Source organism: Heteronotia binoei, chromosome 15 (assembly GCF_032191835.1).
Source record: "Heteronotia binoei isolate CCM8104 ecotype False Entrance Well chromosome 15, APGP_CSIRO_Hbin_v1, whole genome shotgun sequence".
Lineage (NCBI taxonomy): Eukaryota > Metazoa > Chordata > Lepidosauria > Squamata > Gekkonidae > Heteronotia > Heteronotia binoei.
Genome location: NC_083237.1, coordinates 53,297,514 through 53,324,553, shown reverse-complemented (window position 1 = coordinate 53,324,553; position 27,040 = coordinate 53,297,514). Strand labels below are relative to the sequence as shown.

General features: G+C 48.8%; 1 protein-coding gene across 1 annotated transcript in view; it reads right to left on the bottom strand.

The window, feature by feature from the left end:
- Positions 1 to 6,975: 6,975 nt before the first annotated feature.
- MLLT6 (MLLT6, PHD finger containing) overlaps positions 6,976 to 27,040 on the bottom strand; it is a 135,613-nt gene continuing 115,548 nt past the window's right edge. Inside the window, exons 12-20 of the mRNA XM_060255338.1 lie at positions 21,236 to 21,353; positions 19,020 to 19,086; positions 17,620 to 17,759; positions 15,503 to 15,668; positions 12,260 to 12,371; positions 11,448 to 11,803; positions 10,226 to 10,325; positions 8,645 to 9,001; positions 6,976 to 7,108 (exon numbers count right to left, since the gene is read on the bottom strand). Of these exons, the coding sequence (XP_060111321.1) occupies positions 7,064 to 7,108; positions 8,645 to 9,001; positions 10,226 to 10,325; positions 11,448 to 11,803; positions 12,260 to 12,371; positions 15,503 to 15,668; positions 17,620 to 17,759; positions 19,020 to 19,086; positions 21,236 to 21,353 (1,461 nt within the window). The 3' untranslated portion in view covers positions 6,976 to 7,063. The remainder of the gene's footprint in view (positions 7,109 to 8,644; positions 9,002 to 10,225; positions 10,326 to 11,447; positions 11,804 to 12,259; positions 12,372 to 15,502; positions 15,669 to 17,619; positions 17,760 to 19,019; positions 19,087 to 21,235; positions 21,354 to 27,040) is intronic.

Genomic DNA, 27,040 nt, shown 5'->3' with positions numbered 1-27,040 from the left:
TAGCTCAGGAAAAATGGCTCCAGAGCAAACTAACTTATGCAGTAGCTCACAACTTTAATGCCAGCAGCTCACAAAGCAGAATTTTTGCTCTCAAGACTCCACAGCTTAGAAGAATTGCAGATTTATACCCCACCCTTCTCTCTGAATCAGAGACTTAGAGTGGCTTACGATCTCCTTTACCTTCCCCGCCCCCCTCACAACAGACACCCTGGGTGGGGCTGAGAGAGCTTTCACAGCAGCTGCCCTTTCAAGGACAAAAGCTATGGCTGACCCAAGGCCATTCCAGCAGCTGCAAGTGGAGGAGTGGGGAATCAAACCCGGTTCTCCCAGATAAGAGTTCATGCACTTAACCACTAGACCAAACTGGCTCTCAGGTTAGAGGGAGCATTGGTCTTTGAGAAACCAAGCTGCAACTGGAGCAGAGACTGTATGGACTGGTGGAGAGAGCTGATCTTTTTTTTAAAGGAGGATACCTTTGGGTGATTCCATAAGTAAATAAGTGCTTTCTTTTCTCTCCCTCCCCCCATCAAAGTCCATCACCTTTCACTACTAAATTCCTAATCAGATTAGCTTGAAGCCTACTGAGATAAAAACAGTTGTTCAAGCCAGTGTATTTTCCAGCAGAATTCTGGTGCAGAAATACTCTTCCAGTGTAAGCAACACCTCAGAATGCCCAGCTAGCATGGTTCTGCATTCTTCTTATGCAAGGTAAAAAAAACCCAGGAATGCCGTTGCTTGTTTTGAAAAACCAAGCAGAAAGACAGATCTTAGAACTGTACCTAGAGTTTTGTTTTGTTTTTTTGTCCAAAGGAGGAAGCCTGGCTTTTCCCTATACTTCGTGCCAGGGGTGGAATTCTAGCAGGAGCTGCTTTGCATATTAGGCCACACACACCCTGATGTAGCCAATCCTCCAAGCTTACAAGGCTGTTTTTTTGTAAGCTCTTGGAAGATTGGCTACATCAGGGGGTATGGCCTAATATGCAAAGCAGCTCCTGCTAGAATTCCACCCCTGCTTAGTGCCTATCCACAAACTGAATCCTGACTGCCCTCTTTCGTCCCCAAATACTTCAGACTATCCATCTTTTAAAAATATGACAGCAGCCGTCACAAGTTTATCCCGTTTGTTTGTGGGGTGCCTTCTTTTCGAAAAGAGGTAAAATTGCTCCTGGGGGTTGGTGGGGTTCCCTCCCACAAGGGGAGGGACGGTGGCTCAGTGATAGAGCATCTGCTTGGGAAGCAGAAGGTCCCAGGTTCAATCCCTGGCATCTCCAAAAAAGGGTCCAGGCAAATAGGTGTGGAAAACCTCCGCTTGAGACCCTGGAGAGCCGCTGCCAGTCTGAGAAGACAATACTGACTTTGATGGACCAAGGGTCTGATTCAGTATAAGGCGGCTTCATATGTCCATATGAGCCCCCAGTCAATCACTGCAGTGGACCACCTGATTTCAGCCACAAACTTGTAGAACCTATTTATCTTCAGTTGGCTCCTAAGGAGACTGCCGTAACTCAGTGCATGAATATCTGGATGCATGCCAGTTTTCTTCCTGCTATGTACATGTGAGAGTGTGGGGGGTTATGCAGAACACTGAGGAGACCAGGGCTTTTTTTTGTAGCAGGAACTCCTTTGCATATTAGACAACACACCCCTGATGTAGCCAATCCTTCTGGAGCTTACAGTAGGCCCTATACTAAGAGCCCTGTAAGCTCTTGAGAGGATTGGCTACATCAGGGAGGTGTGACTTCATATGCAAAGGAGTTCCTACTACAAAAACAAACAAAAAAAGCCCTGAGGGGGGCCCTCTCTGTGCCCACGGGAAGCCTTTTCAAAAATTCTTTCTGGCTGCTGAAGGGTATTCTGAACATTATCAAGCCTGTCTAGCAACCTGCATTGCCGGAGATTCTCAAGACACAGACCCAAAACTCTGGCCGCTTCCACCAATATTCCCTCTAAGGTGCAGAGGCTTGTGAGCAAAAATTCTACTTTGTGAGCTCCTGGTATTAAAGTTGTGAGCTGCTGCATAAATTAGTGTGCTCTGAGGCCATTTTTCCTGAGCTAAGACAAAAATGTGTGAGCCGGAGGCTAAAAATCTGTGAGCTAGCCCACGCTAACTCAGCTTAGAGGGAACCCTGACCACATGTGTGGAATGCGCATGGCACAGATTACCCCTTTCATTGTTCTGGATTTGACTGCTAGCTTTTTCACCTATGAGTACACAAGCCTAGGCCAAAAGACACTCTAGTCTTTTATCTACTGCCCCGAAAGACAGGGCTATGTACTGGCCAATGCCTCTCATACCCACCCATGAGACACAGACCACAGCATATCAGTGAGCTGCTGCAACTGCAAAAAAGAGCAAATACTTTGCGATCGCTCCTGCAAGTTAGCCAAGCAGCATTTGCAGAGAGAAGCAATGACCCTCCCTCCAAATTATGATATAGTGGTTGAAGAAGAAGAAGATAGAAGATATTGGATTGAAGATGATTAATTATTTTAACCATAGTTAAATAATTATATAATTATTTTATTTGCTGATACTATTCCAGGCCTCCACGATTTATAACCATCTTAACCCAAAGCAGCCTATCCGGAGCTTCGATCCTATCCAAAATTACTGCAGTCTAAGCCCACTGAAACAAATGGACTTAGACTGGAGTGACTCTTCGGAGGATTGCATTGTAAATATCCTACTTCCTTATTTCCAGGGGAGCACCTGGAAGTTTGCAAGGAACGGCTGGCAGGTTGAGTTCAGTTTGGTGGGTTACAAACAGAGTTCCGTCTAAGCTGAGTTAGTGTGAGCTAGCTCACCGTTTTTTAGCCTCCAGCTCACACATTTTTGTCTTAGCTCAGGAAGGAGGGCCCCAGAGCACACTAATGGATGCAGCAGCTCACAACTTTAATGCCAGTGGCTCACAAAGTAGAATCGTTGCTCACAAGACTTCACAGTTTAGAGGGAACAACGGAGAAACTGACAGGAAATAACGTGAAGCAGGTTTCAAGGGTTGAAATATACCGCTCGCCCCCCCCAAACCCCCCCGCTAGGGGGCAGTGAATGAATGGCGAGGTTGGATTTTAGCACCAGACTCTTGAAAGTGCAATATAGGGTGCATCTAGGAGTTCAGCACAAACAAGTGTGCAACGCCACACATGCATTCAGAATCACACGGGTATACCATCTCCCCACGCTAAAGGAGGGTCGATCTTCAGCTCTGCCAGTTGGCATGTATTTCTGAAATGTGTGCTTGCCCAGTGAATACAGCCAAAGGGGTCACTTGCAGAACACCATCAGCAAACTGGGAAGTGGAGGGGAGGGCTCAGGCCTCTCCATTCAACCCCACCTTCCATCAGTATGGCCCCTCCATTGGAGGGCCTCCAATCTGCCAAGGGAGGAAGCCTTCCTTGGAAAAGAAACAAGCCCCTGCTAGCTGGATCCTTGGTAGCCAGAGACAGCAGGGACCTTGGAATCCGGCGGCGGGAGGGGGGAGAAGTTCCTTCTGAGAGGGTGGGAAGGAGGCTTGGCTTTTTCCTGGCCAGAGAGACCAGCAGGGAGGGGCTTCAAATCGGCACTGGAGGTGGGGAGAAGCCCACTTGCAGCCGGATCCCCCTGGAAGGTTTACTGAGTTAGACAAATGGGGGAGTGGGGTGTCACTTTACTTGAGAAGCAGAGAAAATGTTCAGGGCCAAACTGGGTGGCCTCCTGCCCACCCCCCCCCCAACATTAAATCCTACGGCCTGGGGTGGGAGAGGTGGAGGTGTTGCTTTGACTCTACTTGTTCACTCCCAGCTCATTTTTTGTTGGCTGGACTTCTCCAAACCTCAATGGAGAAAAATCAGTTGAAATTTTTTAAGACGGGTGTAGGTGCCACAGGAAGCTGCTTTATACGCCGAATCCGACCGCTGGTCCGTCGAAGTCAGCACCGTCTGCTCGGACTGGCAACAGCTCTCCAAGGTTTCAGGCGGAGAGCTTTATTATCTCCTACTTACTACCCGATTGTCTTAAATGGAGATGTCGGTAACTGAACCTGTGACCTTCTGCGTGCCAAGCAAATGCTCTGCCACTGAGCCATGGCCCTTCTGCTTATTTAAGAGGGCGAATTAGCAGGCAGTGGAAAATTTAAAACGATTCCATCTCGCTGGTCAGGTCTTTCCTGCAAATGCCTCCTGCCCTCCCTCCAAAGAACCCTGTTTGGGAACCTTTTCGCTGAAACTCATAGGCTGTGATCCCACATGCTAAATAATGCCGTTCCAATCCACTTTCAGCGCACTTTCCAATTGGATTTTACTGTATGAACTGGCAAAATCCAGTTTGAAAGTACACTGAAAGTGGATTGAGACTGTATTTATTTAGCATGTGTGACAGCAGCCGTAGTTCCGTTTTGCTGTCAATGAACGGGTATATATTTCACCCCTGCCACTGGGCTAAACAGAATTCCGGTGCCATGAATCCCCTAAGCGGATCACCTGTTCTTCCTCCTTCATTCTCAGACCTTTTTTTCTCTTCTTTTAAAAGTGCTACGTCAAATGTTGAATTTGTTCCTTTGCACCTCTTTAAAAATTCTGGGTACTCGTTCGTTTGCCTTCCTTGAGCAGAAATGCAGCCGCATTATAATTCAATCTGAAAAGAAACCCCCACGCCCCTCTGCACACTGCACAACATTTATCTGGATTTATGCGTGCCCAGCCACAGTTGTGCAAATTTAGCATTTAGTAATGGAGAGAAATTTTAAAAGTCAAGCCTGAAATTCCAGGTGGAGGAAGTGCGTCTGTTTTGGAAAGCGCCTGCCCCTGATCTATCGAGGGAACACACACTTGCACGGCTATCCCTAGCTGAAAGAGAGACCCCCAGAGGCTCTGCATGTGCAGCCCCCGCCCCCAGCTTCACATTGTTCCAATGATATAAATGATGGTAGTGCTAATCCGATGTTTGGGGAGGGAGGAGCCAAGTGGTCCATTGACCTCCCTCCCCCGCTTCCCACTCTCTACCCAAACGGGTGATCTACACAATTACAATTTTTTTTGAAATAAACACTCAGCAATCCATCTGCACCTGTCAACAGTTGGACGGGAGGACCAAGAGGACGAGTACCATCAAGGCAGGAAAGGACACATTTGAAATGGAATGTGCCAGAAGTGCTGGTTTCGGACGCGTTTCAAAAGGTGAACGGTAAGTGCATCACGCCGATGGAGGGTTGTGTCTGCTGGGGGGGGCCCTCTTTCTTAAAGCACCAGACTGAAGAACGCCCAGCATCGCTTCGTTTCGTAGCTGCTCCTTCATCTGTGCTGCAGCCGCCCGGACTGCAAAGAAGGGAGTGCTTGTCGGATTCCGTTTGGAACAGCAGCTGCTCTCGACGGTTTCCTGGAGCTTCTTATTAAACAGGTTTTTTTTTTCTTAAAAAAAAAAAAGAGGCTAAACTACACACACAGACAATTTGGAGTCAAGCACATCTGTCTGGACAAAAATAAAAACACCCAACCCTCCAAACAAATGAAAAGATCATGAAAACTTGAAAAGTTGCATCGATTTTTTCCCCCCTCCTTTTTTTTAAAGTCCGACTCAGCCACATGGCAGCCGCTTTTCCTTTTGTTTTACAAAGGGGAGGGGGGGGGAAGAAGGAAAACCGAAAAGCAAAACACACACCAAAACAAGATGAACGTGAAGAGCAGTGGTCATCCCCAGGCACACGCTCACCACTGATGTATTGGAATAGTGCAAATTGGAAGGGGTGGGGGGGGTACGCCTATCTATCCATCAAGGCATGAAAGATTTTTAAGACCCCGGACATCGGGGGGCCCAGAGACTAACTCTTATGTTTAAGAGATCTAAATTTCTCCAGCAAAGGTGGGGCTGGCTGGGGGCTCCTCCCCACGGCTGATCTTGATCTCCATTTCTTTTCATCCCCATCCTTCAAGGGAACTGCCGGGTTTTCTGAGACATCTGATTACAAAACACAGACAGGCCAGGCGGGGCTCGCAGCGGTGGGAAGACCAACATCCTCATCGGCCAGGACCTGACTTAGCCTAGCACCATCAATAGGGGTGGAGGATGTCTTTTAGAACGGAGTTGCTTTGGAGATGGAAGGAACAGCTCCTGCCTTCGGACCAAAGTCCTCATCCTTTCTCTTTGGCGTTGGTGGTTAAGCAGCTGGTCCATTGGAGAAGGAAAAGAACCTTTCGAGTGGCTGAGAAAAAACGTCTCGAAGGTAAGCACAGGTTAAGTACTGGTACTGGCCTTCTCAAAACTGCAGGCTGTTTTACACAAGGTGCCGGCAGGACGTGGCAACGTCCTATTCAAAATGGAAGCTAAGGAGGATTTCCTTTGGGCTGATTCTGAATCGAAAACCTTGCAGTGACCGGGGGCTTGGGGGGGGGGCGATTTGGGAGAACCAGTGTGACCGTTCTGAGCCATGCCGAGACTGGATCCCCGTCTCTGCCCCAAACAGAACCACGCCCCAATAAAATTCACCGAAGTCCTATCCAAGTGCACGCCAAAGACCACAAAGAAGTGAAAGTCTGGATCGCAGGCTCCTCGTGAGGCTCCGACAACTTCCTTTCTAGTCTTGCTTTCCTATGCCATCGAGCCTCAAAGAGCTCCATCCCTTTCCGCTTCGCTGAAGCTGGGCTTTCCCCGCTTCTCATCAGCCTGCTGGATTTCTTAGCCTCGGCTTGGAAACGCCGCGCTCTGCAAACCTAACGTTACCGCCGGGGTAACGTGGCCACCGTCCAACTAGCAGATCTCCCCCTCGAAGGTCGACCTGTGGGTGTCTGAGGATGGAGCGGGCCTTGTCGTCCTCTCTCCCTTGAAGTGCAACTTCTTTTTGAAATAAGTGCGGCGCGTACTGGAGAAAAGGGCGTGAGAGAGAATGTTTCCTTCACCTGCCTTCTTTTGGGAGGGGCTTGGGACAGCTGGGTCCAGAACCAGGGAACGACAGATGCTGGACACGCCTCGGCAAGGCATCACCCACACCGTGGCACGAAGACTTGCGCGTGGTCGCTCTACGTTTCACGATCCGTGGCTCAAGGTGAGACTCTTTTCCTACGGTAGAAAGAAGCCCCAGGATTTCAGAAATTAGCCTTTGTCCTGAGCAGGGCCACCTCCCTTTTCATTCATGCTCTGGAGGAAAGAAAGAAAGAAAGGAAGAAAAAAGAGGCACAAACCTGTCTCAACTGGTTTAAAAAAATTTTTTTAAAGAAGCAGACAGAAAATGAAAGCACCTGTCTCAGAAAAAGCTCTTGGGCCTGCAAACTATTACTGCTTAAGAATGTAAGAGCCCTGCTGGATCAGGCCAGTGGTCCATCTAGTCCAGCATCCTGTCTCGCACAGGGACCGACGACTTCCTCTGGAGGGCCAACAACAGGGCACAGAGACTGAGGCATCCCCGTGATGTTGCCTACTGGCTCTGGGATTCAGAGGCTCTCCTCAGTCACCAGGACTAGTAGCCACTGTTAGACCTATCCTCCACGAATCTATCTAATTCCCTTTGAAAGCTGTCTGTTCCTGGGGCCAGCACTAAATCCCCTGGCAGCGAATTCCACAATTTTAATCACTTGCTGTGTAAAGAAGTAATTCCTTTTGTCTATCCTGAATGAGGCTCTTGATCCTCATTCCACTGCTCCCCAAATCAAAGCAGATGTAATTACATTTTAATCTAATCAAAATTGCTTTGGTACAATCTTTCCTGGAAGACTGCACCTTAAGTGTGTCTGGGGAAAGTGTGGAAGGGGAAAATGTGGACGTTCCCAGCCACATCTGGCACTACATCTGCTGTCATTTCCTGCCTGTGACAGGCAGCAGTGAAAAGCATGGAGTAAATCTGCACGTGGAAGCACAGTTGGTGCTTCGAATGCATCTGTAATGGCAGCAGCTATCAGTGCAGAATGGGGAACAGAAGCAACCTATTCCAAGCATCGTCGACAACTCGTGTTTTTGCTTCTCAGCTATTGTCTTCTCTATCTGCCATCCTTCATCCACCTTCTGCCTTTAGTTCCCTTGCCTTAGAGGATCACTCAGTTTTTTCCAGCCGTTTTGATTTTACTTCCTGTCAACGTACTGTAACTAAGGGGTGGCCAAACATGCTTAAAAATAAATGTCAGATGTTTGAGAGCCGCAGAACAGGAAGGGAGGGAGGGAGGGAGAAAAATAGATGGGATGAGGGAAGAGAGAGAGGTGGAAAGAAAGCAACTTTAATTTTAAATGCATTCTCTAAGTCACCAGCTGGCTTGGTTTGGAGAAGTTTAAAGAGATAAATGCCTTCTTCAAGCTGGCCAATGGGGTGGCGGGGGCTTGGAGAGCCACAAAATATGTGTGAAAGAGCCACATCATCACAGAGTGAATGTGATGATGTCATCACACCAGGACAGGAGGAAGTCCATAAAAGTATATAAAAAGCCCCTCTCTGGCTTCAGCAAGCCACAATTTGGCCAACCCTTTCCATAACTTGTCTTGTACCCAAACTATGTTTGAAACTTCTGCCTTCCCCCTCAGCCAAAACAGCTTACTGCTTCTCTCCTCCTGCAGTTGGTTTGCCTCTCTTTCTCAGGAAAGTGGATTCCTTGTGGACATTCTGTGACATCACAGCAGCTCAGCCAATGGCTAGCTTTACCTTTGCAGGCAAGAAGACCAGTCTCAGCTTGCTGGCCGGATACTCACCAGTCCCTTCTGACTGTTGCTTTCACCCTGCAGGTTGAGGAAAGGGTTTGTCTGTGCGGAAAGGACAGGCGGGATGGTTGTCCCGGCGGCCACTGACATCAAGCTGTTCCCGGGGGCGCTGAGTGGTGAGGAAGCCATCAAGGAGCTGGCCGGATTGAGCTGTTGAGGGGAGATGGAAGCCAGGAGGGTGCTGCTGACAGCTGATGGAGCAGTGCTGTTGGAGTGGAGGAGGGACGTGGAGTTGGCTGGCAAGAGGCCAGCCATGGGCAGCTGAGAGGTCCCCGCCATCTGGAGCCGCTGCAGTTCCCTTTTCTGCTGGATCTGCTGAATCATCTGGAACACCAAGGCTTGCTGTTCCTGGGAACCGCATAAGGACCAATTATGCAAAGTTGTTAATTGCTGTCCCCTCCCCACAACACACAAAGCTGACAACAGGAACCGGAGGACTCCCACCCTTAAGGACGCTAAGTTCCGACACGGATTACCTCTGAGCATGTACAGAGTTATTTCCCCCCCCCCCCAAAAAAAAAATATGTTTTAAAAAACTGGGAGGAAGACTGTGAACATGACGTTCTCTCTACTTTAGGAAGAGCCTAAAGCTTTACTCAGCTCTTCAGTGGGGTTTGGTGTATTTATTGAGATATTTTTACCCTGCCATTCTCCCAAACGAGGGCCCAAAATTGCTTACAACCTCGTTCTCCCCTCCTGTGTTTTATCCTTCCAACGACAACCCTGCAGGGTAGGTTAGGCTGAATTCTGAACCTGAAGGTCCCATTCAGCTCTTATGGTTAACAGCCAATGCCAGCTCTATCTTCCACAATAGCCGATGATAGATCTATCTTCCTAGCCCCCTTTAAGTCCATCAAAGCCAGGTGCTGTCATCATGGTGTGGGCAGGCTTCCTGGAAGTGACATCATCACAGAGCGAATGTGATGATGTCATCACACCAGGACAGGAGGAAGTCCATAAAAGTATATAAAAAGCCCCTCTCTGGCTTCAGCAAGTGTGTTGGCTGACTGACAAGGTCTTAACATTAAAACTTCTGCTGCTGAGGCAGGGGAGGCCCTGAGCAGCTTACAACATTGTTCTCTCCAATTCCATTTTGTCTTCACAACAACAGTGCTGTGTGGTCATTCAGTCTGATAGAGAGAATAACTGACCCAGAGCCAACCCAGTAAGCTTCCACAGTAGACTGGGGATTGGAACACGGGTTAGCTACAGGCCTGCTCACAGGGCTTTTGTGAGGATAAAATGGAGGAGAGGAGAATGATGTAAGTCACTGTGGGTCCACACTGAGGAGACAATGTGAGATATAAACGAAGTAAATAAATAAACCTATCCCACAGTCTGCGAACCACAACACTGTTTGCTTTCTCTCTCTCTGCCATTCATAATTTGACAAATCTTCTCATCCCCCCCTCAGTCACCGCTTTCGAAACACCACAAAAGCCCCTCCTGTATAGCTCCACCTCTTCCACCCTCACATCCAGGAGGTCCCTCTTTCCAACCACTTCCCTGGTACAAGCCACCACCAGAGGTAGCCGAGCCAGCAGTCGCGTAGGCCGGGGAGGCGACACCTACCGGGTTGAGGGGCTGTGAGGTGAGGAGCTGCTGTAGCTGCTGTAGCTGGAGCTCGTGCTGGCTGAGGAGCTGCCGCTGATGTTCTGTCAGGTGGCTGAGGCTGGAGGGAAGGAAGGAGAAAAAGAGGTGTTAGGGCAACTGGACTGCAAAAACACAAGAGAGCCCACCAGCACCAGTTACGGCAGGCACATGAAGCTGCCTTCTGCTGAATCAGACCTTTGGTCCATCAGGGTTAGTATTAGTTGTTGTAGATTTTCCAGGCTGTGTGGCCATGGTCTTGACATTGTGAGACCTGACATTTTGCCAGCAACTGTGACTGGCATCCTCAGAGGTATAACCCAGAAAACTGCAGTTCTCTCTGGGTCAAAGTGAGAAGATGATGGTAGGCAGGTAATATATATCTACTTAGGAAGGTGGGGTAGGGCTGAGATTATCTTGTAGGAGCTTCCCAGGCTGTGACATGCTAATACAGGAACTTTCCTGAGGAGGTTCTTTTGTATATGGATTGGCTATCGACATTATAATTTTATCTGTAGTGCTATTGTAAGCTGCAGAGCATTTTGTATTTTTCAGGACTGGAAACCATGCCCTATTCATTTTCAAACTCTCTTCCTTCCTTTTGAAATTGTGTTTTATGTTTATGGATTTCAATGGCTTCCCTGGATGTGTTGTCCAGCAGTTCTGTTTCAGGGTTAGTATTGTCTGCTCAGACTGGCAGCAGCTCTCCAGGGCCTCAGGCAGAGATCTTTCCCATCACCGACTGCCTGGTCCTTTTAACTGGAGATGCCGGGGATTGAACCTGGGACCTTCTGCTTTCCAAGCAGAGGCTCTACCACTGAGCCATGGCCCCTCCCCAAATCAGTCTAGTCTACTCAGATTGGCAGTGGCCCTCCATGGTCTCAGGTGGAAGTCTTTCAAATCATCTCCTACTCAGTCCTTTTAACTGGAGATGCAGGGGAATGAACCGGGTACCTTCAGCATGCCAAGCAGATGCTCTGTCACTGAGTCACGGCCCCTCTCCATGGCTCTCCAGAGCCTCAGGCTAAGATCTGTCACAACACCAGCTGCCTGGCCCTTTTTAACTAGACATGCAGGGGACTGAACGGGGACCTTCTGCATGCAAAGTCAATACTCTGCCACTGAGCCACAGCCCCTCCCCTTTGCCAGCTCCTTTCCTGAACACGCCGTTCTGTTGATGCCGCCTCCCCCTTGCTCTACATACCTGTTTGGATTGGTGGAGAGCTGCAGGGCTTGGGGACCGGTGGTCTGCGCCAGGAGGGGATTCTGCGCCTGCGCCGCCATCGTTCCATTCAGCCCCCCAAGGATACCATTCACAGGGACCTGCTGCCCTCCAGCCAGGGTTCCAAGGAGACCTTCCACCAGGCTGTGATTGGCAGGGACACCTCCTCCGTGGGTGGCCCCCAGCGCCCTGGCCAAGCCGTTCACCGGTGGCTGCTGCTGCACTCCAGCGGTCAGCGAGAGGGAGGCAGGGCTCTGCTGTAACAAGGGCAGGGGGGGAGGCGTGCTGTGGAAGGACAGGGAAGAGCTGCTTCTGCTGGGACAGCCCGAGTGAGGATCCTGGTAGAGGAGGAAGAAGAAGACTGCAGATTTATACCCCGCCCTTCTCTCTGAATCAGAGCAGTTTACAATCTCCTATATCTTCTCCCTCCACAACAGACACCCTGTGAGGTGGGTGGGGCTGGAGAGGGCTCTCACAGCAGCTGCCCTTTCAAGGACAACTCTGCCAGAGCTATGACTGACCCAAGGCCATTCCAGCAGGTGCAAGTGGAGGAGTGGGGAATCAAGCCCGGTTCTCCCAGATAAGGGTCCGCACACTTAACCACTACACCACTAAACTGGAAGGGAAGGAAGGAGAATCAGGATGAGCCACAGCAGGGATTGTAGCCAGGGATATCATCCCCCCACCAGCCCTTAATTTTGCACCCAGCCAAACCAAATTCTCCACCAAGAGCAGAATTCTGCCACAGAATCCATATTACGCATGTAAGGAGAGCAGAAATCGATGTCCTTTACCTCGGAGGAAGTGGAGAGTGAGTTTTCGATGCCATAGCTGTTCTTGCAGGGGGGGCTCTTGCTGGCGCTCAGAGAGTCACTGCTGCAGGCTAGAGGGGAAAACACAAGTCGTCTTTCCACTGAGCATTTGCAGAGTACTTTGCACTACTCTGTATAACTGGCTGATTCTCACACCTCTGAGAGCAGTGCTTAGGGCTTCTGGACTGGGAGGTGGACACAGGTTTCCGCATCTCTCTTGTTTAGCTATTTGTTTGTTTACAGGCTCCAAATTTTCATAATGGAGGTGTCTGGCTGGATTCAAGTTTATCCCCATCCCCAACGATTCTGAGAACTAGAATTCAAGTTTGTTGGGAAACGGCAAACTCCATCTGGAACAGCTGCCTGCATCCGGGAAAAAACCATGGTGAGCTGCAGTCCGATCGAACCAGGAAGTTTTCAATCAAGCTTCATGTGTGGTGAGAGGAGGAGGGCAGCAGAATGGGAGCGCCCAAGCACAGCTCTCAAGTCCACTGTTCTTCCATCATCCCCAAGTCTGCCATGAGGACTTTTTGGTCAGATGTGTGCTGCGAGTTCTGAACTCAGAACTCCACTCCCATATGGGCAGGGATCAGGACTATTTTATTTTATTTTATTTTATTTATTTCATTCGATTTATATCCCGCCCTACCCCACCAAAGCGGGCTCAGGGCGGCTTACAACACAGAATGCTAACAATAGATCAATTTAAAATACATTAATAATTTATACAGTAAAATACATAAAAATAGATAAAACACACATCGATATACTATGCTACCTCTTCCTTAAGTCGGTTCTTCAAGTATTCCAGTATTCAAATATTATGATGTTCATAAGTTTGGATATTCGCCATCCAGGTATCAGTCAGTTGTATGCCAACTGGAAGAGGGCTGTTTTACACGCCCTGCGGAACTGTTCAAGATTCCGCAGGGCCCTCACCTCCTCCGGGAGCTGGTTCCACCAACAGGGGGCTGCAATCGAAAAGGCCCTGTCTCTGGTCGCTTTGAGACGGGCCTCCTTTGGCCCAGGGATTATGAGGAGGTTCTGAGACCCCGATCTCAGCACTCTCTGGGGAACATGTGGGGACAATTCAGGCACAATTCAGATCAGGACTATGGCACAATTTGGATCAGGATTATGGCACAATTCAGATCAGGACTATGGCACAATTCAGATCAGGACTATGGCACAATTCGGATCAGGACTATGGCACAATTCGGATCAGGACTATGGCACATGGGGAAACTGGGCATAAAGCTGAACTCGTCGCGTGTGCTCTCCTGCCTTCTTCTTTGGTTTTACATACTCCAAGTCCTATTGTCCCTATATAGATTTTCTGACCATCCCAGCCTACAAAAGAGCCTTCTTTTTAGCCAGGTCTCCACTGCTGTTCTTAGTGGGCGCTACATGAGAAAGCCCTATTCTGAGAGATTACGTGGCTGCGGATTATGTGGCCTATTCTGAGATATTATGCGGCTCTGTTGAAACTGTAGAACACAGTTTTTGTTTGCCAAACGTATAACTACTTAAGAAAACAATTTATCGACCCATTAATTTTCGATATTGATCTGCCCTGTGGCAAATAAGCTCCAGCTTTTGCTTGGTGGCTTTGATCTAACCATCACAGTTTCAGTTGTAACATTTCTTCTGAGGGTGTTTAGATTTAAGAGACAAGAGGAGGATTTTAAGAAAATGGGAAATGATGTTTTATGTTGGACACTTTGCTGATTCAAAACGTTTATTTTGTAAAATCTGTAAAATCTATATTATTGATGAATTTTGTATTTCATTGCCGTTTATTTTGTATTTTGTAAAATCTGTAAAATCTATATCATTGATGAATTTTGTATTTCATTGCCGTTTGCTTATGATCAAATGGTCTGTGAGCAATAAATATATGAACGGATGGTTAAATGTAAAAAAAATAAAATTTGTCTTAGAAGCTTAGAGCTTTTTTTCAGTATCCCTGATCCTTCACATTTCCCAGTTAAGGGTAAAATGCCTTCCGAACAAATTACAATGATGATCTGACTCCAGCAGTAACAAGAGAAAGAAATTTTACTTACAAAAATAGAAGCACATCTTACATGACATAGATTGTTAAATAATACACTTTCAATCCACTTTCAGTGCACTTTCCAATTGGATTTTACTGTATGAACCGGCAAAATCCAGTTGGAAAGTGGATTGAAAGTGCATTATTTAGTGTGCGGGACTGCAGCCTTTATTTATTATGAATGGATTAACTTCAAAAAAGGTTAACTTGCTACAGCTCCAAGCCCAGGTAAGAAAGAGAAGAAGAAACCTCCTAAATTAGATGAAACAGAAGAGAAGCAAACGGCCAATCACTCTCAACATCTAACCAATGAGAGGGTGGGGGCAACTCCCAAGCATACCCAAGTGAGAGAGTCCCCTTAACCAGTGTTCCCTATAAACTGAGTTAGCTTAGATTTTTAGCCTCCGGCTCACACATTTTGGTTTCAGCTCAGAAAGGATGACCCCAGAGCACAATGATTTATGTAGCAGCTCACGACTTTATTGCCAGTGGCTCACACTAGTAGCTCACAAAGTAGAATTTTTGCTCACAAGACTCTGCAGCTTAGAGGGAACGTTGCTCTTAACCCTTTCCATTCCAGATCCTATTGCACACAAAATTACAATATCCTATAAAGCAGCCCCACGAAGCCACAGTTTGCCCTGCTGGAGAAAGTTATATATAGTTCAATGCTACACATTTAGTTTCCCCAACAGGGCAAACAGCAGTTCCCAGGCCACATTTCAGGGGAAGAAAACAGGATGTGAGGAGAGCCCATGTACGCCAAGGTCCTGATCTGCACCTGGGAACAGAGTTCCGAGTATATTCTTTGCAACACATCAAAAGTCTCCACTGTGAGCAACTGCAGCATATCCTGTGTACACTGCAATGCCTGACTGCATCCTAGATACCAGATGAATGTGTGCAGAGAGGAGATTCCACAGGCAAGAGGCCACAGCAGAAAAGGCCCCGTCCCTGGTGGTCACCCTAAAAATGCAGGCACACAAACAGGAGCATCTTAAGAAGATCATACGGTTCCTGCTTACCCGCCCCCCCTCTCCCCCAGACTGCAGAAATAGAACCGCCTAGGAAAGGCATAATTTTGAGATTAATGCCAGTGCCACGAGGAGCAGGTGGATTCATTGTACTTTGGCGGCCAAGGAATGGAGCGGGCCTGCAACTGCCTGAACGTCCAGAATCTCTCTGTCTTGCTGGTGGTGACCACAGGGAAAGGGACAGAGAGCTGGACGTTCAGGAGTTGCAGGCGCTCCTTCTTGGCCGCCAAAGTCATGATCTGCTCCTGGAGCCGCTGGTTCTCTTTCTGCAGCGAATGGAGGGCCTTGAGCATTTCTACAACTGCAGAAAATGTGGGGGGGAAGGGGGAAGGGGAAGGGAGAGGAGGAAACAAAATGGAGTTGGGAGGGGAGGGGGATTGGGGAGACAGCAGCAGTGATAGGGTTAGAGAATGGGTGGAAAGGAGGCATGCGGGCGTACAAGTTTTCAGTAGCGAGCCTGAATGGAAGCGTACTGACACCACAGAGTGCGGTCCCCAACCTTTTTTGAGCCTATGGAATTCTGTCACAACATGGTGGGCCCCGGGGCTTTTTTTTGTAGCAGGAATTTCTTTGCCTATTAGGCCACACGCCCCTGATGTAGCCAATCCTCCAAGAGCTTACAGGGCTCTTAGTACAGGGCCTACTTTAAGCTCCATGACGATTGGCTACATCAGGGGCGTGTGGCCTAATATGAAAAGGAGTTATTGCTACAAAAAAATCCCTGGTGAGCACAGTCATAAAATGGCTGCCACAGCTTACCATCCATCGCACACATAAAATGGCTGCCACAGCTTACCATCCATCGCAAAGAGAAGAAGACGAGTAGGAGGAGATTGGATTTATACCCTGCCCTTCACTCAGAGTCTCAGCTTACAATCTCCTTCCCTTCCCCTCCTCATAACAGACAGCCTTTGAGGTAGGCAGGGCTGAGAGAGCTCTTTCGAGAACAGCTCTGAGAGAACCACGACCGACCCAAGGTCACACCAGCAGCTGCATGTGGCGGAGTGGGGAACCAAGCCTGCTTCTCCAGATTCAGAGTCCGCCGCTTTTAACTACCTCACCAAACTGGCTCTCAAGACCCCTGTGTCGTGATGGCAGCTGCTGCCAAAGCAATATTTTAAACCCAATCAAATATCCAATGGCCAATGAGAAATCTTATTTGGGTAAAGCCCTGCCTGACCTCACCCACATTCTAAAAGCACTTGGTGGGGACCCCGGGCATATAACCTTCGGCCAGGATTGGGATTGGAGAGGGGAGAGAAACTGGCTTTGTGCTTTGAGGAGCAGCCAAAGTTGCACTGTGCAGATTGGCTGGCCCGTGCGTCCATCACAAAGCTATTTTCTGCTCTGCTATTTTTTTGGTCAAAGCAAAGCACTGATTAATCAGCACTTGGATCAGGTAGAAGCCTGCTCCCAAAGGCCCTGAAACAGGGGCGTCGAACTCATTTGTTATGAGGGCCGGATCTGACATAAATGAGACGGCCAGGCCATGTTGGGCTGGGCTGAGCCATGTATGTGCCTATTTAAAATCAGGTAGCAGAGATATACATTTTATAAAGAACACAGACAAACACAAATCTATATTTAAAAAAATAAATAAAAACATGCTTAAAATGTTAGCATTCATTGGTCTTAAAGATGCTTTCTTTCTATTTCTCCAATGAGATCCAGGGAACTGGGCAAAGGAAGCTCTGGCTCCTTCCTTCCTTCCCCAGGAGACTGGGGGGGGCGGGGAGAGAAGCCTCAGCCAATAGAAGAAAGAGAGGCTTGGCTCAGTAGCTCTGCTGTGTGATTGAGAGAACCTGGCAAAGCAAGCTCTCCCTCCCCCCGTTCTCCCCAAGAGAGGAGCCTCAGCCAATGGAGAAAAAAAGAAGTTTTGCTTCTTTAGCTCCTGTGCAACTGAGCAAGCCTTGCAAAGCAAGCTGTTATGCAGAAGGAAGCAGATGACAGCCAGTTGCTTGGGGGCCTGATAGGAGCCCTCCGGGGGCCTGATTCGGCCCCCGAACTGCATGTTGACACCCCTGCCCTAAGAGAACATTAACAATAAAACCCCAAACAAAGTCCGAGGAAAGATGACAGCTATTTTTGAAACGTTATGTATGAAATTATCCATGAAAGAGGAGGGAAAAAAGCAGATCTGTGGCAGATTGAGGATTCAAACCCAGATCTCCCAAATCCTAGTGCAGTCCTCCAACCGCTACATCACACAGACTTTTCACCCATATGCAGAAGGCCCCTCCCTTGTGACTCACTGTTGACGCCGGCCTCCCCGTTGCCCTGTTTCTCCAGGAGCTGCTCAATGTTCGGGGTTGCCTGGGGGACGTTCTCCAGGGCCCCGCTGCTGGCCGACACCGTCTGATCGAAGAGGGTGGGGAGGCTGCTGATGGGGGACCTGCAGAGAGGACAGGGTGGAGGCATCAGAAGGAGAGGAAAGGTCCGCCCCATTCCGTGACAAACCATTCATTTGACCCATCCTATACTAGGAATGCCAGGCTCTAGGACAGGCGCTCAAAGACACACAAAACTTGAGTCTGTGATTGGATGGTGCCGAAGCTTGCTGCGTTCATGGTTCTGTCACTCCCAGCTATGGGAAGAGGCATCACCCATTCCCCTTTCTACATTTCTCCAGATATTCCCTGTTTCCCCAGCCCTAAGGCCTAGAAACTTTAACTCTGTCTTTAATCGAAAGCTTTGATTCTGAGATGCAGAATACTTCCCCGCCTAGTGCTGTTTCTGCAATCAATAATAAATACTGAAATTAAATAATAACAAACTTCAATAATAAGTAAATAAACCTGCAATGAATTGTGGGAGGCCTCATTTTTCCAATGAGGGGAGGGGGGTTGTAGCAGGAACTCCTTTGCCTATTAGGCCACACACCCCTGATGTAGCCAGTTCTCCTGGAGCTCAAAGTAGGGCCTGTGAGAAGAGCCCTGTAAGGAATTCTAGCAGGACCTCCTTTGCCTATTAGGCCACACACCCCTGATGTAGCCAATCCTCCTAGAGCTCACAGTAGGCCCTGTGAGAAGAGCCCTGTAAGGAATTCTAGCAGGACCTCCTTTGCCTATTAGGCCACACACCCCTGATGCAGCCAATCCTCCTGGAGCTTACAGCAGGCCCTGTACGAAGAGCCCTGTAAGGAATTCTAGCAGGACCTCCATTGCCTATTAGGTCACACACCCCTGATGCAGCCAATCCTCCTGGAGCTTACAGCAGGCCCTGTGAGAAGAGCCCTGTAAGGAATTCTAGCAGGACCTCCTTTGCCTATTAGGCCACACTCCCCTGATGTAGCCAATCCTCCTGGAGCTCACAGTAGGCTCTGTACTAACAGCTCTCTAAGCTCCAGGAGAACTGGCTACATCAGGGGCGTGTGGCCTAATATGCAAAGGAGTTCCTGCCTCGAAAAAGCCCTGCCAATGAGAAAACTGCAAAAGGGGAAAGGACTGAAGCCGTCAGTACCATTCTCCTCTTTGATAAAGCGATCCCAGAGGCTGCATTTGGAACACGAAAAAAAAAGTTACTTAAAATAATCACGAAAGAAGCCCCAGCACAAAGTTCCATCTCTCAGGAGGTATATTTCATCTACTCTTGAAAATAAATCAATGCACCATCTCCAAACCCCCGTTCCTGCCCGACGAGACCAGGATCTTACATGGAAGAAAGACTCTCTTGGGGGGACGGCCCTCGGCAGGCAAAATTACAGTCTTCTATATCTGGTTCTGGAAGTGGAAAGATAAATTCCGAGTTTCAAGACACGAGCCAACCACAACTTACAGGCATCCCCCCCCCCAGCCTAGTTTCAGCAATAGTTCACTGCTAGGAGTCAAACAAGACACGATGACACAAATTTATTGGGATAAGCCCAGGGCTCTTCAGGTTGCCATCCTCCAGGTGGGGTCTGGAGTCCTCCCAGAAATACAACTGATCTCCAGGCTACAGAAAACAGCTCCCCTGGAGGAAATGGCGGCCTGAGAGGCTGCCGTGCAGGGCATCGCGCCCCTGTTAAGTTCCTTGCCTTCCTCATGCTCCACCTGCCCCACATTCTGCCCCAAACTTTCAGAAATTTCAAAAGCCAAAGTAAGCAACTCTCACTCTTCTTATCCCATATAATGTAGTGTGTGGGCATGTGGGTGGAGGAGGAGGAGGAAAAAGAAGAAGAAGAAGATATTGGATCTATATCCCGCCCTTCATTCCGAGCCTCAGAGCGGCTCACAATCTCCTTTACCTTCCTCCCCCACAACAGAGACCCTGTGAGGTGGGTGGGGCTGAGAGAGCTCTCCCAGAAGCTGCCCTTTCAAGGACAACCTCTGCCAGAGCTATGGCTGACCCAAGGCCATGCCAGCAGCTGCAAGTGGAGGAGTGGGGAATCAAACCCGGTTCTCCCAGATAAGAGTCCGCACACTTAACCACTACAGGGGAAGAAGGTCTATGAGAGCTATGGCTGACCCAAGTCTATGCCAGCAGCTGCAAGTGGAGGAGTGGGGAATCAAACCCGGTTCTCCCAGATAAAAGTCCGCACACTTAACCACTACAGGGGAAGAAGGTCTATGAGAGCTATGGCTGACCCAAGGCCATGCCAGCAGCTGCAAGTGGAGGAGTGGGGAATCAAACCCGGTTCTCCCAGATAAGAGTCTGCACACTTAACCACTACAGGGGAAGAAGGTCTATGAGAGCTATGGCTGACCCAAGGCCATTCCAGCAGCTGCAAGTGGAGGAGAGGGGAATCAAACCTAATTCTCCCAGATAAGAGTCCGCACACTTAACCACTACAGGGGAAGAAGGTCTATGAGAGCTATGGCTGACCCAAGGCCATTTCAGCTGCTGCAAGTGGAGGAGTGGGGAATCAAACCTGGTTCTCCCAGATAAGAGTCTGCACACTTAACCACTACACCAAACGGGAAAGAAGAAGAGGAGGAAGTTTTATATCTTGCTCTTCACTACCCAAAGGAATCTCAGAGTGGCCTTCAATCACCTTCCCTTCCTCTCCTCACAACAAACACCCTGTGAGGTAGGTGGGGCTGAGAGAGCTGAGAGAAATGTGATTGGCCCAAGGTCACCCAGCTGGGTGCATGTGAAGGAGTGGGGGAATCAAACCTGGTGCTCCATATTAGGGTCTGCCACTCTTAATCACTACACCAAGATTCTATAAACCCCTTCCAAACCCCGTTCCACTGATCTGCGCAATCCAGATTTGCCCTACGCTCTCAGTACCTGCACTGGTATAGTAGGATGTTCTGTAACTATAAAACAACAGCCATTCAAACAAGAAAAATGTGCCGTCGAGTCACAACTGACTCACGGTAATCCCATCCACAAGCCAACAGACAAGCGGAAGTGGTTTGTCACTGCTGCCTTCTACACAGGAACTCCTTGGTTAAAACCTCCCAATAGAACTGGAAGACGGCTGCTGCCAGTTTCAAAGGATGTCGCACTCCAACCTGCCACCAGGTGGCAGCCTAACACAGTTACTGTCTATTGTCTATCTGCAAATCGTCTCCCGTATTTTCACCGGCGCATGCGCACAGCCCTTCGTGTTCATTTTCCCAAGAGCCTCTGGCCATGTTTCTGACGCTTGGCTACTGTATTTACGTACGTACTGTACAGTGCATCTGCATTTACAGTACAGTACATACTACACATTTGTGCCAAACAGCCTGGTTCCAAATACAAACGCATTAATATTGTAAACAGTGATTTATTTATTTTTTGCTGGAAGGAAGCACACTGGAAATTTATTTTCCCATAATGTGTTCATTTCCCCATACACCTTGTCAGAGATAAACGAATGGGGGAAAGAATGCTGAGCCTGCTGACTGAACACCCCTGAATTTTTAGGCAGAGCCTTGTGCAACTTTCCGATTCATGTACCTGTCTGGTTGTTCTCCGTTTGGTTCAGCAAGGGGTTCATGGACAGCCCTGAGGTGAGGGGGCTTCCGAAAATGTGCGAGGAGGGGAGGCTGAATGTAGATCCCGCCAGCGAGAACACCTGCGCAAAGGGAGGAGACAAGACAGAGCAGGGAGAAATCACCAGTTTGGTTTTAAAAGACAACTTTCCCAAATAAAAGACAACTTTTCCAAAATCCCTTTCCTATAAGCCTTTGGGGATGGGGTAGAGAGGGATGACAGAGGGTGCACTGTATCCAGACCCTTCCCCATGCTCTACCTGCCCCACATTCTGCCCCAAACCTTCAGAAATTTCAAAAGCCAAAGTAAGCAACTCTCACTCTTCTTATCCCATATAATGTAGAGTGTGGGCATGTGGGTGGAGGAGGAGGAGGAGGAAGAAGAAGAAGATATTGGATCTATATCCCGCCCTTCATTCCGAGCCTCAGAGCGGCTCACAATCTCCTTTACCTTCCTCCCCCACAACAGACACCCTGTGAGATGGGTGGGGCTGGAGAGGGCTCTCCCAGAAGCTGCCCTTTAAAGGACAACCTTTGCCAGAGCAGAGATCCATTTTGCCCAGGGTTTTCTGTAGGGACAAAAAGTACTGCATTTGTTTAAAAAAGATAACGGACAGTCCTTCAGAACCTAGTATAAGGTCTCAGAATACTAGGTTCTGAAGGACTGTCAGTTATCTTTTTTAAACGAATGCAGTACTTTTTGTCCCTACAGAAAACCCTGGGCAAAACGGATCTCTGCTCGGTTTCAAGAAAAATGACAGAGGAATGAACAAGTCAGTAAAGCAGGCATTAGATAAGAGGAAGCACTTTCTACTCCAGGTCATGTGCTCAATATCATGGCAGGCCTTTGGGTTTATTGGGAAGAAGAAGGAGAAGGAGAAGAAGATGGAGAAGAAGACTGCATATTTATACCCTGCCCTTCTCTCTGAATCAGAGTCTCAGAGCAGCTTACAATCTCCTTTATCTTCTTCCCTCACAACACGACACCCTGTGAGGTGGGTGGGGCTGAAAGACTTCTCACAGCAGCTGCCCTTTCAAGGACAACTCCTGCGATAGCTGTGGCTACCCAAGGCCATTCCAGCAGGTGCAAGTGGAGGAGTGGGGAATCAAACCCGGTTCTCCCAAACAAGAGCATCCCACATTAAAAAAAAATTAAATTAAAAAGGAGATGGAAAGGATTTCTGTCTTCCTTTTAATGACACCTGTCAGTCTGGCAATAATGGGAAATGCTCTGCAGAGTTTTCAAGGCAAGAGATGGTTCAGAGTCGGTTTGCCATTGCCCGTCTCAGCATGGAGACCCTGGGCTTCCTTGTTGGGTCTCCCATCCCAGTACTAACCAGGGCCAAGCCTGCTTAGCTTCGGAGACCCAATAAGATCAGGCTAGCCTGGGCCATCCAAGTCAGAGCTGCCAGCAGTTTACAGGCTGCAATTCAAAATCCGTGGGTGTGTTTAACCACCATGCAATTTGGCTGAGCAGGGATAGCAGAATGATACCCAGAAGCTTCTCATCAACTCTAAAAGACATATATTATGGATTATTATTATTTAAATGTTCATGTTTTTTAAATGATTACATTTCATCAACTGCTGCAATGTGATATTTATTTTTAGGTTTATATTTCCAGGTGCATATTTGCAGGGCTTTTTTTTGTAGCAGGAACTCCTTTGCATATTAGGCCACACCCCCTGATGCAGCCAATCCCCCTGGAGCTTACAGTAGGCCCTGTGCTAAGAGCCCTGTAAGCTCTTGGGGGATTGGCTACATCAGGGGGGCGTGGCCTAATATGCAAAGGAGCTCCTGCTACAAAAAAAGCCCTGCATATTTCCAGTATTATTACTTGCTGTATATGTAATTGCTGCTGACACAAGGCCAGACACATTTGTGGCCTTCCAAACACTGTCTCCTTCATTTCCATATAGGGTTGCCAAGACCAATTCAAGAAATAGCTGGGGACTTTGGGGGTGGAGCCAGGAGACTTTGGGGGTGCAGCCAGGAGACATTAGGGGTGGAGCCAAGATCAAGGCTGTGACAAGCATAATTGAACTCCAAAGGGAGTTCTGGCCATCACCTTTAAAGGATGGCACACCTTTTCAATGCCTTCCTTCCATAGGAAATAATGAAGGATAGGGGCACCTTCTTTGGGGGCTCATAGAATTGGACCCCCTGGTCCAATCTTTTTGAAACTTGGGGGGTATTTTGGGGAGAGGCACTAGATGCTATACTGAAAGTTTGGTGCCTCTACCCCAAAAAACAGCCCCCCTGCAGAGCCCCAGATACCCGCGGCTCAATTCTCCATGATTTTCTATGGGAATAAATCTCCATAGGGAATAACAGAGTTCCCAGCAGACATTTCCCTCCCCTCCCCCTGCTTTCTGACGACCCTGAAGCCGGGGGAGGGCCTCCAAACCAGGGGATCCCCTGCCCCCACCCGCGGATTGGCAACCCTATTTCCATATTGGAAATAAGTATATCAAATTAGGTGATAGTAACACATGCATCACCAATATTTGATGGGATTTTCTAATTGGGTAACATAATATTAATCATTAATAATATATATATTTCTTACTCCCTCCATACAGCATTCCATTTTGGGTCCTATATGGGTTGCTTATTGATTTATAAGTGTAGCTGGGACTCGGTTGTATTTTGACCTCTGAAGAAGGTTCTGCAGGCCGAAACGCGTCAGGTCATATATATATCTTTTGTGTGCATGTGTCACTTTGATGATTTTAAGAGGCTTCACTGGGGCCCCCACTAGGTTTTCGTTTTTGCAATGAACACGTGCGCTTTTGTCTATGACTACTGATGTTTTTAACCTTTGGCCCCTTTGTATTCTAAACTCCCTTTGGAGGTTGAAGCTGGGAGATCCTCTAGAATCACTGTTGATTTCCAGTCTGTACAGTTTGCAGGGCTTTTCTAGTAGCAGGAACTCCTTTGCATATTGGGCCACATCCCCTGATGTAGCCAATCCGCTAAGAGTTTACTTACAGTAAGCCCTGTACTAAGAGCCCTGTAAGCTCGTGGAGGATTGGCTACATCAGGGCAAAGGAGTTCCTGCTACAAAAAAAGCCCTGGCGTTCAGTTCCCCTGTAGGAAATGGCAGCTTTGGAGGAGGGACTCTAGGGCACTATAGCTTGCTGAGGCCCCTCCTCTCTCCCAGCCCTACCTCTCCCCGGTCTCAACTCTTCAAACCTCCAGGAACTTCCCAGAGTTGGTACCCCTGCTGCTGAGCGGGCGGAATATTCAGCAACAGCTAACTGAAGCAGCTAACTGCCTGGAACACTGACAGCTTCAACTATTCTGTGCCCTTTCATGTAACCATCCATCCTTGATTCCTTCCAGATTTCACCAACGATTCTCCACAGGGGAGAATCTTGGGGTTATACAGAGTTAATTTCTGTATCCACTTTTCAAAACCTCTCTAAATCTGTGCAGCTAAAACAAGATGTAGGAGGGTTCTTTTGAATGGGGTGCTGCTAAAGCCCAGATGGGAAGGGGGGAAATACTGAGATAGCTTGGAATAGGGGTAATGCCCAGGGCTTTTTTTGTAGCAGGAACTGCTCTGCAAATCAGCCCATGCCCCCTGATGTAGCCAATCCTCCAAGAGCTTACAGGGCTCTTCGTACACGGCCTACTGTAAGCTCCAGGAGGATTGGCTACTTTGGGGGGGGGGGTGGCCTAATATGCAAAGGAGCTCCTGATTCAAAAAAAGCCCTGGTAATGCTGATGCCCAGGTGGGGAAAGGGGATGAACTGAATCCCTTTTTTAATATTGCAAGGGCCTCAGCCTCCACAGGGTTAGGGGAGGAATCGAGGTCCGAATGACAGCAGGTATTTTTAAAGAAGTCAGATCTGGTTCCCTGGGCCTGATTAGCTTTTCCTGCAGCCACAAAGCAGCATCAGGGAATGTCATTTTAAACCATCTACAGCGGGCGGCCTGATGCAGCTCAGGATCGTCGTCTGGGGAGGAAGAGGCTCCTGCCTTCCCACCCCTTGCCCCACTTTCCTGAGCTGAAATGGCCCCAGTGGGGAGTTATTTAATGCACCGTGAAGCTTCACACGCAGTATTCAATCAAAAAACCCTGCTTAAGTGGCGAGAGCGGGTATAAATCTAATAAATAAATAAATCAATTAATAATTTCATGTTGTTTGAGAGGAGATTGGATTATTGGATTTACACCCTGTCCTTCACTTGGAGTCTCAGAGCAGCTTCCAGTCTCCTTCCCTTCCTCTCCCCACAACAGACACCCTGTGAGGTAGGTGGGGCTGAAAGAGCTCTGAGAGAACTGCCCTTGAAAGGAACAGCTCTGAATTATGACTGGTCCAAAGTCATACCAGCAGCTGCCTGTGAAGGAGCGGGGAATCAAACCCAGTTCTCCCAGATTAGAGTCAGCACACTTCATCAAACTACACCAAACTGGCACTCTTTGGGTGATAACGGACAGGCAGATGGGGGCGGTTGGGAGGTGTTCTGAATTTTTTGTTGTTGTTCAGTCACACAGTTGAGTCCGACTCTTTGCGACCCCACGGACCAAGTCACGCCAGGCCCTCCTGTCTTCCACCACCCTCCGAAGTCTGCTCAAATTCATGGCTGATTTCGCACTGACCTTTTACTGGCGCGACCACCCTCCTCACGCCGGCGGATCTGCAGGGATTTCGCACCAGAAGCGCCGGCGCAGCCAAAAGAGCCGGCAACTTCCGTCCCGAAGCCAGCTCAAACGGAAACCGCCAAGAAGCAGGAAAACGTTTGAGCTGGCTTCGCGACGGAAGTAGCCGGCTCTTTTGGCTGCGCCGGCGCTTCTGGTGCGAAATCCCTGCAGATCCGCCGGCGTGAGGAGGGTGGTCGCGCCAGTAAAAGGTCAGTGCGAAAACGCCCCATGTTTTTTACATCAGTAAGTCTGTCCAGCCATCTCATCTTTTGCCGTCCCCTTCTTCTTTTGCCTTCTGTCTTTCCCAGGGAGTGCTCCCTTCTCATTGGGTGGCCAAAGTCTCTGAGCTTCAGCTTCAGCATCTGACCTTCCAACAGTCTGGGTTGATTTCCCTTAGGACTGTTCCAAACTGGGCCAGCTCAAAAGGAGCCCTTCCAAAGCCTCCACGCTCTCCCCAGCAGAGCGCCTGCATCCGGTCTGCCGAGATGTGGAGGTACCTCAGAAGCCTGACTGCTCTTTCTTCCCCCAACAAGTTAAGTGCTCGAGCACTCAAGTGCTCCTGACGGTTTTTAAGGGGGGAAAAGGGGGGAAGCGGCTTGGCACTTCACACAGCCAAGTCACCTCATATCTGCCTTGCCGCTTCCAGATGGCAAGAAGGTGACTGGCGGTCAGCTCAAAGATTTGCTACCACTTAGGAAGCCGCTCTGAGGAGCCGGGAGGACCGGGTGAGCAGCAGATGTTGCTGCGTGGAGGGAATATTCTGGTTGATTGCAGAGGCGTCTCTGAGTTGGCCCAAAGGGCCAGTCTGTTAGCACCCTTTGAGACTCTCTGCATGTGAGTCAGGGCTGAGTTCAAGTGAGGGATGGGGAGTGATAGTTCTATCAGCGGCTACTAGCCATGGAGACAAAGGGAACCTCCACATTCCGAGGCAGTCAGCCTCCGAATACCAGCGCCAGGAGGCAACATTTGAGGAAGGCTTTAACTCTGCCGTCCCTCTATGCTCTTTCGAGGAAGGCCTCTATGCTCTGCTTGTTGGTTCTCCAGAGTAACTGACTGGCAACTGTGTGAGACAGGATGCTGGAACGGACGGACCAGCGGTCTGATCTAGCCGGGCTCTT